We start from the raw sequence: 15,703 nt of genomic DNA on the forward strand, positions 1-15,703 counted from the left end.
AAGCCCCAGGCAGTCAAGATTCATACTGCCATAAATATAAATCCTAGCTTAGAAATACAAGACATCCTGATCCTTTAGATTACAGTTGATTCAGGAAAAAAATAGTGTTTGGCTTCCAGAGTTTTGCAGGATCAAGGTTTTAATGCCAACTTTGCTCTACAAGGAGATGTAGTATCCATTAGAAAGGACTCAAAGTGAAAGCAAAGACAAGCTCATTTGAGCATGCACACATTTGAGAGACCACTGGGATTTAGAAAAAGAAATCACATATTTGCTTTTATCCTTTAAGCTTTCTTCCAATCTAGGCAGTATTTTCTGGTGTGGATTACATTACCGTGTTACAAAATCAAATCCCTTCCCATGGATCATATATTTTAGGTACTGACTTTTCTGAGAGGCAATATTTAAATACAGCCTAAGTAATACAAAAGCTTATAGAGGTAAGATACATAATGGAAGCATACCTATTTCATCAACACTGAAACATTTTTTGTCATATACTTCATTTTTACTGGCAAGTTGAACACAATATGGTGTCCACACAGAGGTGTAGGATGCATTGAAGTAACAGCTATTTTGTCCTGAAGTGATATAATCAGGGCATTCTTTCCAGTCTTCCTCATTACTAGAATGACAACAAAAATGCAATATTCATGAGAGAGAGATTTACAGACCTTACAAAGTACAAATTACAGATGTTACTAGACACAGTACTGATAAGTTGTAAAATTTATGAAAGGGATAAAAACATGTCAGTATTGAGGGTGATTTACAATGAAACCACTGTTGAAGAAACCTGCATAACTGGTTTAGGTACTCAGGTACTTAGTGGCCTGGAAAACAGCTAAACTTTAAGGTGCCTTCTAACCCAAAGCATTTTATGATTCTGTTATTCTCTATTCCTATGATTTCTGAGATGTCTCAGAGTAACTAAGAAAGCCAACCTTGCTATTAGGCTTAAGTCTGATATGCAAATGTATCATAACCATCATCAAAAAGCATCTGTAGATCAAAAAGATCAAAACCCTGTTCATTAGAGGGAACAGAAATGCACATCCTCCTATTCCTGTGAACAAAAGGCCTATTTCCTTAATAGCCATTACTGGTAATGTCTATGTCCTTTTTCAGCCTAATCATTGTAGCAACCTGAAATTTAAAAAAGCTTAAAGTGGAGCTGAATCATAATTGAACAGGACTCAATGGAACATTATCCCAGTATCAGAGCAGTCTTTTTCCCTGGACCTGTACATTCAGATTTTATCACATCAATTGATCAACGGGGACTTCATAAAACTTTAATAAAAATTTGAAAGGGCCTGTATCCAACCTCCACATTTGTGCACACATATAAGGAATCTCAGTGTTGCAGGTTAGATGGATAAAGAATAAACTGAAGTTGCCTATTAAAAAATCCTTACCCAAGCTATATAGTGTTCAGTTTTGGATTCTGCAACCTGGACCTAAATTTAGTAAGAATGGTGTTTAATTATCTGTCACATAATGCTTGTTGCTGCAAATTGCTCAATAACTACCAATAAAATCTAACATTGGAAAAAATGTACTTAAAACATGGGCTTATACCCTTAAAAACAGTATGGCTTTTATCACAGCAAAAAATTAACAGTAGCAACCTAACAAGCATGCCAAAAAAATTACTTTTCTCTTTTCCTTTTTCAGCTTTTATTACCTCTTCTTGTACAACAGCTGTAGTATTCTTGGAACAGTGAGGTTATAAAAATTTCCAGCAGTCCAAAAACATGAAAATGTCTCCATTTCAGGTGATCTGCATTTTCTGATTTGTGGCCACTGCAAGAGGTCTGTCAGAAAAAAAAAGCAGGGGACAGAAGGATACACATTAAACAAATCCGAACCCCGGATAACCTGCTGTTAAAATGAAACAGCACCTTTAATGAATAATTAACTTTTCTTCCAATCCCTTATGTACAATGAGGCAGGATTTAAATTCTTACATGCATACATGTAGAGGGACATAGAAGCCATAAATTCGAAAGATGCATCAAGCTCTCTTTTGTACTGTGTAGAAGTGAATATAATCACAGCTTGACACTAGGCATAGGGATTTGCCAGCCCTACAGCTGTAACTGAACAGGAAAGTCTGTTTCAGATGGAAGGGACCTAAAACAATCATCCAGTCCAACTGCCTAACCACTTTAGGGCTAACCTAAGGTTAAAGCCTGTTATTAAGGGCACTGTCCAAATGCCTCTTAAACACTGGCAGACTTGGGGCATCAACCACCTCTCTAGGACGCCTGTTCCAGAGTTTGACCACTTAAAGAAGCTTGTCCTAATGTCCAGTCCAAATCTCTCAGGTGTAGTTTTGAAACATTCCCACATGTCCTGTCACTACCCCTCTTACCAGCTTTGTTTCCCTCCTCAGGATGGAAACAAGGACATTCAAATCTTCTTTAAACTGCAGGGCCCAATACGGCACACAGGAAGGTCACACCAAGGCTGAGCACAGTGGACTCATTGCCTTTGGACTAGCTGGCTGTCCCCAGTACAGATACACCTGAATTAGCACTTCATTTGCTTTGAAGAAGGTGTGGTACTGCAGAGCTTACACAGACTCACCACAGCTTAGCACATACCCAGCTGATGCATTTCATGATGCCTGCTCATGACAGAAGCTGAGCTCAGGTTTGTGTGCACAATGCTGTGTGGATATAACCCTGTTCTGAGGGAGATAAGGGGACTTCTAAGCATGGGCATGTTCTGCCACATGCTCATTTCTATTCTTTGTCAAAACCAAAACAATGAAAGCTCATAAAATGACTGCTGCAATAAGTCAGCCACATCAACTCTTGTGAGAAGTATAAATGCAAAAGTTGCAGGTATGATTCACTGCTTCCAAAGCCAAGCCTTAACTTTTCCCTGATTTTGAAGGTTCTAATTGCCAGTGTTCCCTATTTGGCCTGAAAAGCTTTCAGAGAAAGTACATGGAATTGTCTACCTCTCTTCACAGACCATCTGGGAATATGATCATTTATTTAAGAAAATTTCTCCAAAATGCATTTAAGCATTTAAGATGTAGATGTTAGTCAGCTATTTATGAGTGGTGAAAAGAGAATAACATGATGGTCCTTGACCCTGCATGCAAAGTTCTTTGCAAAGGTTTTGGCAGCTGTGAATATCAGAATTTCAGACAAGATAATAAGGAAGAAATATGTTAATGTCAGGGTGGTGAAACACTGGAACAGATTGCCCAGAGAAGTGGTGGGTGCCCCACCCAGGAAACATCCAAGACTAGGTTAGACAGGACTCTGAGCATCCTGGTCTAGTTGAAGACAGCCTGGGTGATTGCAGGTGGGTTGGGCTAGAGGATCTTTACAGGTGTCTTCCAGCCCAAACTATTCTGTGATTCTAGGATAATACTTGATACAAGACATTTACCTTCAAAGTCAGATACAGTCATCCACAAGCACTAGGCACTTCCTGCTACACAAGAGGATATTGTGACCTTCATGAATGCTGACTCCTTTATTTATGGCTCAGACAGACACAGCCACTCCATGCCTGAGCAATCTGTATTTCTCAGGCTCAGTGGTTTAAATTGTGTACTTTATATTACACACCACCAAGCATCCATATCAGGCACTAGCTAATACATGAGTATTATGAATTTCTGTTTTGCTCATCCCATAAAATTGTCTGATTTTACACTGTGGACAATGAACAAGGCCTGAGAACATGTCTGTAAATAGATTTCACAAGCTGGTTAGATTAAACCTCTCTGCCATCCCCTTCCCTCTCCTGCCTCCCCCAAGCATTGAGAATTCATCTTGCCACCCTAAAATAACTGAACTTTGATTGGAAAGATTTAAAAAACGGTCTTTTTTTCTTAGCCAGCATGTTCTATTTCACTCAACTTTAAATAAGTTTCAGTTTAAAACTGAAACAAATATTGAAATGAACTGTTGCTGCAAAGGAAAAAAAATGGTACTGTTCTTTTTCCAGAAAATATTGAAACAGAACATTTTTACTATTGTGCCTGATTTTTTGTAGTGTGATATTTAGTGTTTGACAGCTTTGGCAAAACTTCAAAATGCTTCTGGGATTGATGTTGACTTGAGCTTTTACATAGTTTTACATCATTTGTCAAACAATTTCCATGCTGTAGATGTCTTTGTTAGAAACAGCACATGATCACGAAACTGCAAATCGTTGTAACATAAATCCAAAACAAAATAGGATAAAAGATTCAAGAACAGAGTTGTATTTATAACTTTTAAAAGTGCAAGTGTCCCAGCTTTCAAATTTGAATTTTCTTATTTAATTGAAAATCAAATTACTATATAAAAGCAAAACAAAGGAAAAAAATGTTTAAAAACAGAACAAGAAAAATGAATTATATTTTCTGCTTTTACTTCAAACACATGAATAAAATTACATAATACCTATAATCAAGAAGACACATGTCTCTCCCTTCTTCTATAAACAGATAGTGTGCAAGGAAGTACATGCTATGGCTTTTCCTGTTTCTATCCTCAGCTACATGCAAATATAGCTATTTTTACTGCAACACATTAAGAATTTGAGAAAACGATATATTGGAAAACTACTAAATTAGAGTATTTCTGTTGATGTATTTATATCGGTATTTATAGCTAGAACATATAATATTTACAGACCATGCAGACTATGTTCTCATCTGTAGGGGTAAATAAAGTCACACTGTCATTTTTTCACATGATGAAATGAACTGAATTGAATCAAACTTCACTTAGATCTTGAGAGGTCCAGCAGAATCTTAGATATAGGCTCTACCATGTCTTACTAATCAATTATCTGGAATTTACCAGCTTTGTGCACACTTTCAGATGTACAAACTCTTTTAGGAAAACAGATCATAGCACAACCAGAATGGCATCATTTACAATGGAGAGGATTAGCAATACAGAATACAGATTAAGACTTGGTCTCTTACATCCTAACTTCAGAAGAATGTATCCCCAAGTCTCTCTTTTCCACTTCATCATGACAGGACCATTAATTCTTTCTCTCATAGATGTTCCATCAACAGTCCCAAGAATTTTTGAACAGGGAGTATTTTTGTTTGGGATTCAGTAGTCCTGGTTAACCAGTTTATATGAATACATATATTTTTATTTTATGACTATTTGAAAGAAATACTATCTTATGATAAACATTTCCAGTTTCTGTGTCAAGTTTCCAGCCACAGATTTCGTGACTGACTGAAGAAAACTTTAGCATATTAACTTGTGTAAGGCTTGGCATTCCTGGGGTAGAGCTCATGAATTCCTTGTTTCCCACACAAGTCAATTATCAGCATTGTGCACCCTCTGTGAGCTCCATCTGAACAAACTGTCCCAGAATGTGATAACTGTAAGCAATAGCTCAGCTGAATGCATTTAGGCATAAAGACAGCAGGGCACTGAAAGTAAAGGCTGTCAAACCAAGATTTTAAATAGACTAGAAGAGAAAAACAAAGAAGAGCAAAACAAAGCATGGATGTACACTTGCTCATTTCCTATCTAAACCAGTAAGTTCCAGTCAAACTGTCATTAATAAAACCACTCGCTTTACTCAAGATAATGGCTTGACCAAATATGCCATTTCAACAGGAAAAAAACATGGGAAAAAAAGTGTCAGAAGGCTAATTCTTTTAGAGACTGAATTTACTTTTATATTTTCCTTTTCTTTCTCTTCCCGCCCTTCCTTAAAAGTCCCTCTAATAAAATATAACTTTAAAAGGAGCTGGAAGTGTGGAAGACTAAAGAACTGACATATGTAACCAGGGTGTAGCAAAACAGTTTATCATCATCTTGGAGAAAGTCCTACTGCCACCAGACCTCTAGCACTTCTGCAGGGACAACAGTGGAGTACACAAATTGTACAGAAATATCCCACTTATTGATGTAGGACTTTGGTAGGTGAAATAATAATAAGCATATGACTGATAAAAATCAAGCTAACAAAACACAAAATGATAAAAGCGGCTGCACTTTTGCTGAACAAAATGAGGTGTTTCTAGTTGTGAATTTTAGAAGCTCCAAGTAGAATTATCCGTTATCAGAACTTCCTGTACCAGTCAAACCTACAGCAAAGTTAAACTCACAGAAGAATAACATGCCCCAATATGCAAATCATTGATAACAAAAACCTTATGCAACAGCACATCTCTTAATATAATCCATTCTCAAAGCACATACAATGTATCACTGCTAGAGCGCAATACAGAAAGGTGGAAATGGCAATACGATGAAGGGAATTCATTACAGTTAACACTGAAAACAGCTATGAAGAGCTGGAGTGCTATTTCCTGTAGCTCAAATTTGTACATTGGCAGTAAATGCTCTGTCAATTAGCTCCTGCTCCTGAATCCACCAGGCTCATCAAAGGTTGGGTCATTTAATTAATAAGAGCCAGTTGATTTCTGTGCTACCAGGAAATTCTAATTTGTTTAAATTAGGCAGTAAAATGAACCACATTTGGTGTCAGTGGATGATATGTTGAATAGGTACAATCTAGTACTAATAAATTGTCACACATCCTATATAAAGAGCAGGAGATGCAGTACAGGGAGACAACAACCAGGTCACCTCTTCAGCAGGCTGCTTGCTAATCTGACCCAGTTTTTGCCCTAAGTAAAAAGGATCCATAAAGGACCAACAAGTTCTGGAACATATTTTTGTGGAAAAGAATATTTTTTTTTAATATCAGTAATAAATCCAATCCTTTTGTACAAAATACTTGACAGAAAGAAAGCAAAGCTTAATAACTCTGATATGCTGCATCACAGTGAAGACAGAATGGAAATGCTGTGTAAGAGAATACTATGCCCATGAATTAAGTCTAAATATTTTAATAGTTCATGATAAATTCAGGTGTTTTTCTTAGAAGAATGAAAGTGGGATGTTTACGTCTGCATTGGACATTAATTTGGCGACTGCTACCTCAAAATACATTATGTAGGCATCCCTGCAAAGCAGATAACTATGCTGGCTGATCTTTCAGAAAAAAACTTCTTCTATCTTTAGTCTAGTGAGTCTGATGTGGTTAAAAGCACAAAAGCCAGGAGAAACTGAGCTTATTCCATAGCATAGAAGTCTAACAGCTGTGTTGGTTTCCCACACTTTCTATGCTATTAAGCATCCACAGAACAGAAATCAATGTGGCTCACACATGTAAGGGTAGTACACACAAATGAAGTAAATAAAGCTCAGGACTGAGGGAAAAAGCAATCACACAGCATTACTCAGTACCATTGCCCATGAGAAAGTACAGGGAGGAGAGTGGATGTGCACATGTGCCATGTCCCATGGTACTTGGTATGTGCTTTCCAAATCATGCCCTCCCACGTGCAGTGGTGGAATCAAGGGATTTCTGTTTCAGGTAATCACTGTCTACTGGCTTGCCTTCAAATACAACAAATAAAGAGAAGCAAAGCCAAAGATCATGGTAATTGTAAATGAAAGGCAGTTAATGTAACAAACCCATTTTCAATTCTCTCTTAATTGCTTACGTAGTTGTAACTGAAATTGAAATGACCTTTTCAAGAAATTATGTACAAAAAAAAAAAGTGTAATGCTTTTATCTGTTACAGCCATTGCTGGAGATGTTCAGTATTGACTAGCATTATGTGGAAGATTAAGTAAGGAAATATGGAAGCATAAATAAGGTCCTGTGGTCAAACAGAATGTGCAATTAGCAAACACCACAAAAGGTCCTCCATGCCCTTCTCAGTGCAAACAAATTTTTCAGTACTGATAAAAATTTTCAATATCCTTCTTTCTCCTGCATATGTACTAGCAATTTCTATTCTGAAGTCCAGTTCAAAGTCAACAGCTGTCTAAGACCAAATGCATTGCTCCCCACCATGCAGCAATGAGGGGTTATCCTTGCTGAGATTGGTGCTCAGAACCAGCACCAGAAAGACAAGCTTTTCAGAAAGAGAAGCTAAGTTCAACTTGGCATTCCCAATCCAGGACCTAACACCTTCCCAAACTCTGAGAGTACTCAGAGGACATGGGGAGTAAGATTGTCAGGTGTAAGAATTGCAACTTGACAAAACAATGAAAAGTCACTCTAGGGCACATCTTAATGCTCCTGCCTAAATGTTGCAACTTACTTCCCTTGTTTTAACATTAGCTCCCTTCCTATAAACAAGAAAGTGTGCAGATGGGGCAGTTTGACTGCACTGCAGTGGCTACTGGCATTGGGTAAGGGTAGCCACGTCTTGGTCTGACCAGGGGATAAGGGAGGACCATGCCTTGAGCCCCAGAGCCTGGTGGAGGTGGCTGGGGCATGGAGCCCATGGTGGGCAGGGTACTGTGGGGCACACCTTGCAAAACCTGGCAGCAGCAAATGACTGTGCAGTGGTGTTAGGAAAGCAAACAGCACAAGTGCCAGCCTGAGAACAATACAGAAACTGTTTTAAAAAGGAAGTAGGGTAGTGGGAAGTAGAGCCGTGGGAGTAGACAAATGGAGCCAAAATAGGGAGAAAAAGAAAAAGGAGAACAAAGACACAGGTGAAAAGAAGAATGAGAAAATCACGTTTGGAAAGAAAAGCACAAGAAAGCATAACTGGTTATGACAGGAAGGTAAGTAAGGGCAGCAAAAGACTTGAGGTAAGGCAGAACAAGCATAACATTGAAAAACTACAAATGAAACACATGAGCTGATGTAAGCCTGCAGTCACTGTTACTCAGTTCAAACAGTGAAGACAACAACTTTGGGTCTGGCACATGCATACATGCCCTGATAAGGTAGAGCAGAAACTGCATGCACCTGGGATCACCCAAGAGAGATACTAAGGCAACAGACTGGAGGAGAAAGCAGGTGGTTGCAAGGGCAGTGTGAAAAGAGACAAGCAAGCACTGACACAGCAAACCTGTTTAAGGACTGCTGCAGAATAATGCAGTTCTGCACAACAGAAAGAATGAGGTCTTCCTCACAAATCTAACTGTCAGACATCAGGCCTAATACAATCAGTGCTCCATGAAAGCAGGGCTGTGAGTTTGCCAGGTTTCATTCACCGCCAAGGTGCAGCCAAGCACTAACAGTGATATTATATCCCAAACTCCATGGGTAAGATGACAATGACACTGTGTCCAAAACATCACCAAAACAGCGCTGGTTATGCAGAAATGTGTCCTGATATTTCTTGTTTATTTCCTATCCACACCCTTGTTACACTTGAATGAAGTAACTCACAGAAATATGGCCCCCAATCTGGCCTTGTTCTTGACATTCAGTCCTGATAATTCACACTGCTTTTGGGAGATCAGAGTTAATCTCTAAATTCTTGTACTTTCCACTGTTAAACTTTCAAGTTATTTCTGACTTCTGCAGATTTTAACCATTCTTCAAAACAATGGCCGTCTGGTATATTTGCAGTATCTCTTTCATACATGGCAGGAAAATCCTACCTTGTACTCTACAGAGATTTTAAACCATCTCCATTTGAAGCAGTAAAATTTGGCTTTTATTCAAGTGAAGCAAAAAATCCAGATCTATCCAGAGAATAATTGTCTGAATATCTTTGAAGGGAATTCCAAAAAGGCAGCAACAATTTGTTCCCTAGTCCAGAGGGAAGTTCCCTGTTACAGTCACCATATAGCAATTTAAAAGCTATGGAGATAAAAAAGATATGGAGGCTATTACTAGGAGGGTCATTTGTTACCTTCACCTGGCGTGAAATTCCATAACTCCATTACTGAGCCATTCCCTGAGAAGCGCTACTACAAAAAACATCCTTGGCAAGCAGGGCCACAGGCACTCAACAGAAGCTGAGTTCTCAAAGGAGTCCAAGGATTTCTGTGGCAGTGATGATTGAAAACTTTTTGAAGACTGCAAGTGTAGTGATTCTTCACAATTCTTCATCAAGACAACCACCCAATTTCATCTTTAGACAGACTGTGAAGTATACAGGGATTTATATGGTATTTTCACTCTTTTTGCAGCTCTAGACCCTAACACTTTCTTTTGGATCCCAAAGAAAACTGTATTGAGTATTTTAGAATATTCTATTGTGCCATATTTCTCTTGTGCTTTTTTAAGTGTCTGTTTTATTACTGTGACCAGAATGTTTATTCATTCCATAATTCAGAGCTTTATTATTGCAGTGAATCATGAACTATGAGTTTTGAGCTTCAAAGTGAAATTTAAAAATCAAACCCAAAAAGAATAAAATAATTGTTTTCTCCTTTTACCTTCAAAGCTAACAAGTACATGAGTCTTTGCAGTTTTGCAGGGCTTTTGCTTTTGTAAGAAAGTTTTTTTAGTAGGTTTCAAAAGGAAAAACACTGTGACAACAGTTCTGTCTCCTCTTAAGCAAAGTTCTAGTAGTCCTACTACGATTGTCCTTTTAATCGTATTTATAAAGCAACAATCTCCACCTCCTAATGGTCAGAAATGAAGCCAATATTGTGATAGATAATTTAGAAGTCCTGCTAATTTACAAACAACTTTTTTTTTGAAAAAACCCCAACCAAGAAATCAGAGTACCAAGTAGTTCTCACAGCCATGACTTGACACATGTGCTTTGGATCCCAGCTGGATTCCTGCACATGAAAGGAAATGTATGTGACACAGCTGTAAATTACAAACAGGGAGTAGTCGAAGTTCTTCCCACAATGGGAAAGTTGCTGAGCTGGATGCATCTTGACTTTATCTGAAATTCAGGATGATGTAAATACCAAACAAGAGAAGAGCTCATGTCAATGATGTTAGACTGATGGAATTAAGTCAACAGTGGAAAAACACATCCCCCATCCCCAGAAGTACTGGCAATTCAGCACTAGGAGGAACAAAATACCAGAGAACTTACAAATGGGGGACATTCATGACTAAGAAGTGAGTTGGGCTTAAGGGAATAATACATATCTTCCTTCAGCTTTTATTTCTGTCATCCGGCTCTGAACCTAAAAGATCTTCTGATCATCTCTATGGCACTGGGTGGCCAGAAGCAAGCCTCCAGACTAATCCTTATTTTACTACTGCAGAGGAGATTTGGACAAAACAGTCATTTTCAAAATCACACTGGACAGATTTATAGAGGATTTCTTTTTTTTTTGACAGACTGCCAAAATTTATTTATTTACATTATGTATCCTCTGCTGAACTTGACTTTCTCTGGCACCTGTTTTGTCTTTCTCAGAATCCAGTGCTGTCAGCCCACAGCTTCAGAGCTTACATAGGGAAGGCTCACAAACAGAATACTTGAAGTATTTTACAGTACTTTAAATAAAGGCTACTGAGATATTCTTGAAGTTTGGTGGCTATTAAAGAATGAGACTTTCCCATCAGGCTTGTTTTCCATCTTCCATCTTTTCAAATGACTACAGGAGGTGTTTAGAGGGAAGATGAGATTTTTTAAATTTGAAAATACAGACATTTCCTGTCAGGAAAGAAATCAAGCCCAAACATTAGTTAACTGAAGACCAACCTAGGTCTTTTGAATTACTGTAGTCTTTAGCATGCCTAAGAAGACTTCATTTCTGATAAAAGCATAGACTTTTAACAATACTATGCCAAGGAGGGGTCCATTCCCCTGAGTCCCATTCATGCAAAAGGAATACAGATAAAGTTTTCATGCTTTATTTAGATTAACAAAAGATTAATAGGCACTATCAATAACGGAAGATCTAATGAGCCTTTAAAACAATCAAAGAAATAGAGGTCAGTCAGGAAACAGTCTTACATACCGTTTATAGTAACACACTTCCTTCTCCTCTAGGAGCTCTCCAATATGCAGTTAAAGTCGGGAGGTTATCAACATTTTACACACAATACATGAAGAGTTTTGCAATTGCCCTCATTCAAGTTATCATTAAACAATTACACATCATCTCCCCAAAATTACTGCTTTTTGCAGGGAAGAAACAGGAGCAGCAGAGAGGTTTGCTTCAACTGAGCTCAGATGGTTGGAAGGAAGAATATTTCCTAAATCCCAAATGGTTACTCAGAAAATCCTGCCATCAACAATTTGCTTCAATGTGTCAGACACACATGAAAGAACACACTAAGTGCCAGCCAGTTAGAAAGCTCCATTTGTATCAGTTTTCCAGATGCAGGTGGTTAGTCACTGATGTATGTGCTATTCATTGGCACTGGGTATTACGAGATACACCTTGCCTGCTCTAGAGACCCTGTAATTTTGGAAACCCTGAAGGCAGGTACTGCAGAACTTGTCTCCTACAGTAAACATGCGTCACCTCCCTTCCTGCCCACCTTTCCACGCTCTCTTGAGTTTTCTTTCAGTATCCTCTGCTACTTTGTAAATGTCAACAAACGCACCATTAGAGCCAGAAGTTGTGATTTTGCTCCAGTGCCTTAGTAAGAGCAAATTGGTCTTAAAACAAGTCACAGACCACTTGTGTGCACTTAGCCAGATTTTCCTGATACAGTCTCAGAACTGTGATGATTCCATCTACCCCTGCACAGTAAGAGTTTGCTACTCAGAAAGGTACAAACAATAATGTTATAATCACACCATCTCCTCATAAAAAACTGCAAGCTGTAATTATATAAATTGACTAAAACTACATTTTTGGCACACTGAGGGACATGAGATTAAGGGATTAATTCACTCCGTTTACAGGTGAAGAAAAAAACATGATGAGTTCAAGAGGGTTTGACTTGTCTTTAAAACAATGAATACAAAAAACTGTGAGGATGAGTCATGTGAGACCCTCCTGGAGTGATGATTTGAAGTTTTACTTCAGGAAATTGTTCTGTGTCAGTGAAAAACTCCTCTCCATTTAGTGCTGGTTGTACTGCTGCATGAATCAATATCAGCAGGTAAAATGGAATTACACAAGTCTAAGACAGAAAAAAAAACAAAATCCAGTTTAGTTTTGGGAAGAAAGCTACTCCTTAATTTCCCACTGCAATTAATGTTTGCAGCCTTGTTTCACATCCCATGTGGTTTACCAGTTTTGTTCAGAATATTTAAATTTTTTCCAAGAAATTGCCTCAGAACATGTCTTCAAGGTTGTTTTACAGAGGTTACCACAGGTCTTTTGCACTAGTCCTGGCAGGCCCAAATACAGTGAATATCAGTAATCATCAATAAGCATACGTTTGTTCTTAGTAGACCATTTCTGAAGGATGTTTGAATTTCCCTGCATTTTTGAGATCCAGCTTTTCAGCATCATACCAAGAGTGGATCTTCCTAGGGTAGAAACTGTTAGATCCCAATGCCTCTGGACAAATATCAACTGTACATGTTTTTTATTGTTCACAGAAGTCCAAGACACTCTCAACAGTAATATAAAGAAATGGTGAGATTTTTCTATTTGTGATTTTACTTTACCAATGCAATATGCTGTCTTACAGGTCTTCTAAATTTGATATGTTATGGATTGTATTTTACTAAGTTTTTCAACTTAAGAAATGTCGAAGGGTATACTGATATAGTTTAAGGAAACAGAGACTAAATGATAGGACTAGAATCAGAAAATATCAGGCCAAAAAGTAAATGCAAAAGCCAATTTTAAAGCAAATAATGTGCAATATTGATATGTGAAGGAAAATCAACCAGCTTTGGTTCATTTTCAGTAGTGTACTTATATAAAACAAAATCAGTTGAGTTAAAAGACAAACTGTATGTTTGATCAGATTTCAATGGTAAAGCAATATCTGAAGAGGGAAAAATGAATGTTTATGACTAACTGATGACTAAATTATATCCCAAAGTTGAATACTTTTCTTGAATGCAATTCAAATTGGGATCAGAAAGTCTTTGTAATTATTCCCATATTTTTGCTGTACAGATAGCTGCTTCTGTTATAGCAACAAGAGTGACATTGTGAAATGTTACCCTTTACTTAGGTGCAATTCTCGATTATAGAGCAAATCACACTGTCTCAGTTTATTTAAATAATTGCTAAGTCTTGATGGTCCTGCAGAGCCAGTGCAATTTTGGAAAGGTGAGATGGATTATACATTATGGTACATGTTTCAATGGAGTTTGTCAGGAGACAGTTGCAGAATCCTTACCTTGAGACTTACACTGCTCAACCCCTCATACAACATTTAAATATTCCTGTACTTTCAGTTACTGCATATCTTATTATGCTGAGCTAAAAGCAGCCCACAAAAAGTAGATGAAAAAAGACAGAAGAAAAAAAAGGAAAAGCGTGCAGAAAGAAGACAAGAACCCAAGTATTGAATAAATCCTATGACACCTACCTGGAAGCAGCTTATAAAATGCATGTTATAGTAAGAAACTTAAACGGAAGCCTGAGAACAAAAATCCAATGCACAAATGTTGCTATTCAACTGAAATAAGTGGCACTAATTAGTCTGTATTACAGCCATAAGTGTATATTTATTCTGGTTTTCCAAAAAGTCAGAAGGGGTTGCACAAATTGGCATCTGCCTTAAAAACCAGCCTAGGTTCATTCACAAGCTCTGAATAACTGACAAAAACCCCTTAATTTAAAACAAGCACTGCTTCTTTCAAAATATTTGATCTTTGCTACTCTGAGTAGCTACAAAATTAATTTTTAATGAAAACTTATAAAGTAAGAGCAAAATATTTCTGTGGAAAGTTGACATTCAAGAAACTCAACAGAAAGGCAGCAGTTACATCAAAACGTTAGACCTGAAAAAGCTCAAAACTGAGGAAAAAGATTAAATGGCAAAAGTAAGCATACAGTCTGTTTAAAATGTTGCAACATTTTAGACCTACTTGCACTTACTGACATGTCTAAAAAGTAAACTTGTCAATAAAAGCCCATCATGTTTGTTCTCTGTCATTGATTTTGAGGCCAGAATGATCCTGAACAGTTGGACATGTTTACATCAACCATTATAGCTGAACTTTGCAAACTGTGAAAAACATGGATTTGTTTTCTAAAACACTGCAGTAAAGACTCTACCAAAAGAATGACACTATTTCCATTAAAAAGCCCTTCCTTGGCAGATGTTCATTAGTGTTTAATGCTGGTCACAGCTGGATTAAACTCAGGAAAGCTTAGCTCAGCGCTTCAAGCTTAGAAGCTTATTTGCATCTTTACAGACAAATTCTTCTTCAGCTCGCAATCCAGCTGAGTATAGCCAGGCAAGTGTTACAAGTTTTCCCATGGTGCTCAAAGCTGACTTGGAAGTCTCTGAGCAGGGGTTCCCCTGTGACTTTCATCACCTTCCTTTCATAGCTGGGCTAAAAGTTAAATGTTAAAACAGGGCTAAATGTTAAAACAGGGAATGCAGTTAGGCTTGGGAAAAATAATTATGCCTAGAGAGGCTATCTGATTGCTTCCACCGAACTTTGCACTGCACCACTGCACCACATATAAAGATAGTCCCCGGAGTGAATATGAAAACTGCAGAGGTGACATTCAAAACTCAAGTCAGCCTCAAAATCTGTAAAGTTCTGAGTTTATGGTGAACTTCTGCGTTTCTGTCACCTTGCTTATTTCAGTGACCAAGAAAAGTTACACTGAATGACATCAGCCATCACATTCTGATGGTTACCCGAGAAATAAAGTGCAAATAATTTCTGCTGTGTCTGCACAAGATACAGTATTAGTATAGTATACAGTATAATATGATTAGCTTCTGCATGTAGGCCTACCACAGACAGAGACGGGAGTAAGACAATAAAAATACATGTAAGTATACTACTATTAACTGTTTTAATTTCAAAATAGGAAAAAATGTTGGTAACTTAGGAAATGTGAGGATCATTTTTTCTTCAGCTGTTCTCAGCTGTTTC

At 37.8% G+C, this 15,703-nt stretch overlaps 1 protein-coding gene across 1 annotated transcript in view; it reads right to left on the minus strand.

Moving 5' to 3' along the window:
- Nucleotides 1-15,703, minus strand: part of GHR (growth hormone receptor) — a 118,698-nt gene that overhangs the window by 12,921 nt on the left and 90,074 nt on the right. Inside the window, exons 4-5 of the mRNA XM_066568813.1 lie at nt 1,688-1,817; nt 465-625 (exon numbers count right to left, since the gene is read on the minus strand). Coding sequence (XP_066424910.1) covers nt 465-625; nt 1,688-1,817 — 291 coding nt within the window. The remainder of the gene's footprint in view (nt 1-464; nt 626-1,687; nt 1,818-15,703) is intronic.

The sequence above is a fragment of the Molothrus aeneus genome, chromosome Z (assembly GCF_037042795.1).
Source record: "Molothrus aeneus isolate 106 chromosome Z, BPBGC_Maene_1.0, whole genome shotgun sequence".
NCBI lineage: Eukaryota > Metazoa > Chordata > Aves > Passeriformes > Icteridae > Molothrus > Molothrus aeneus.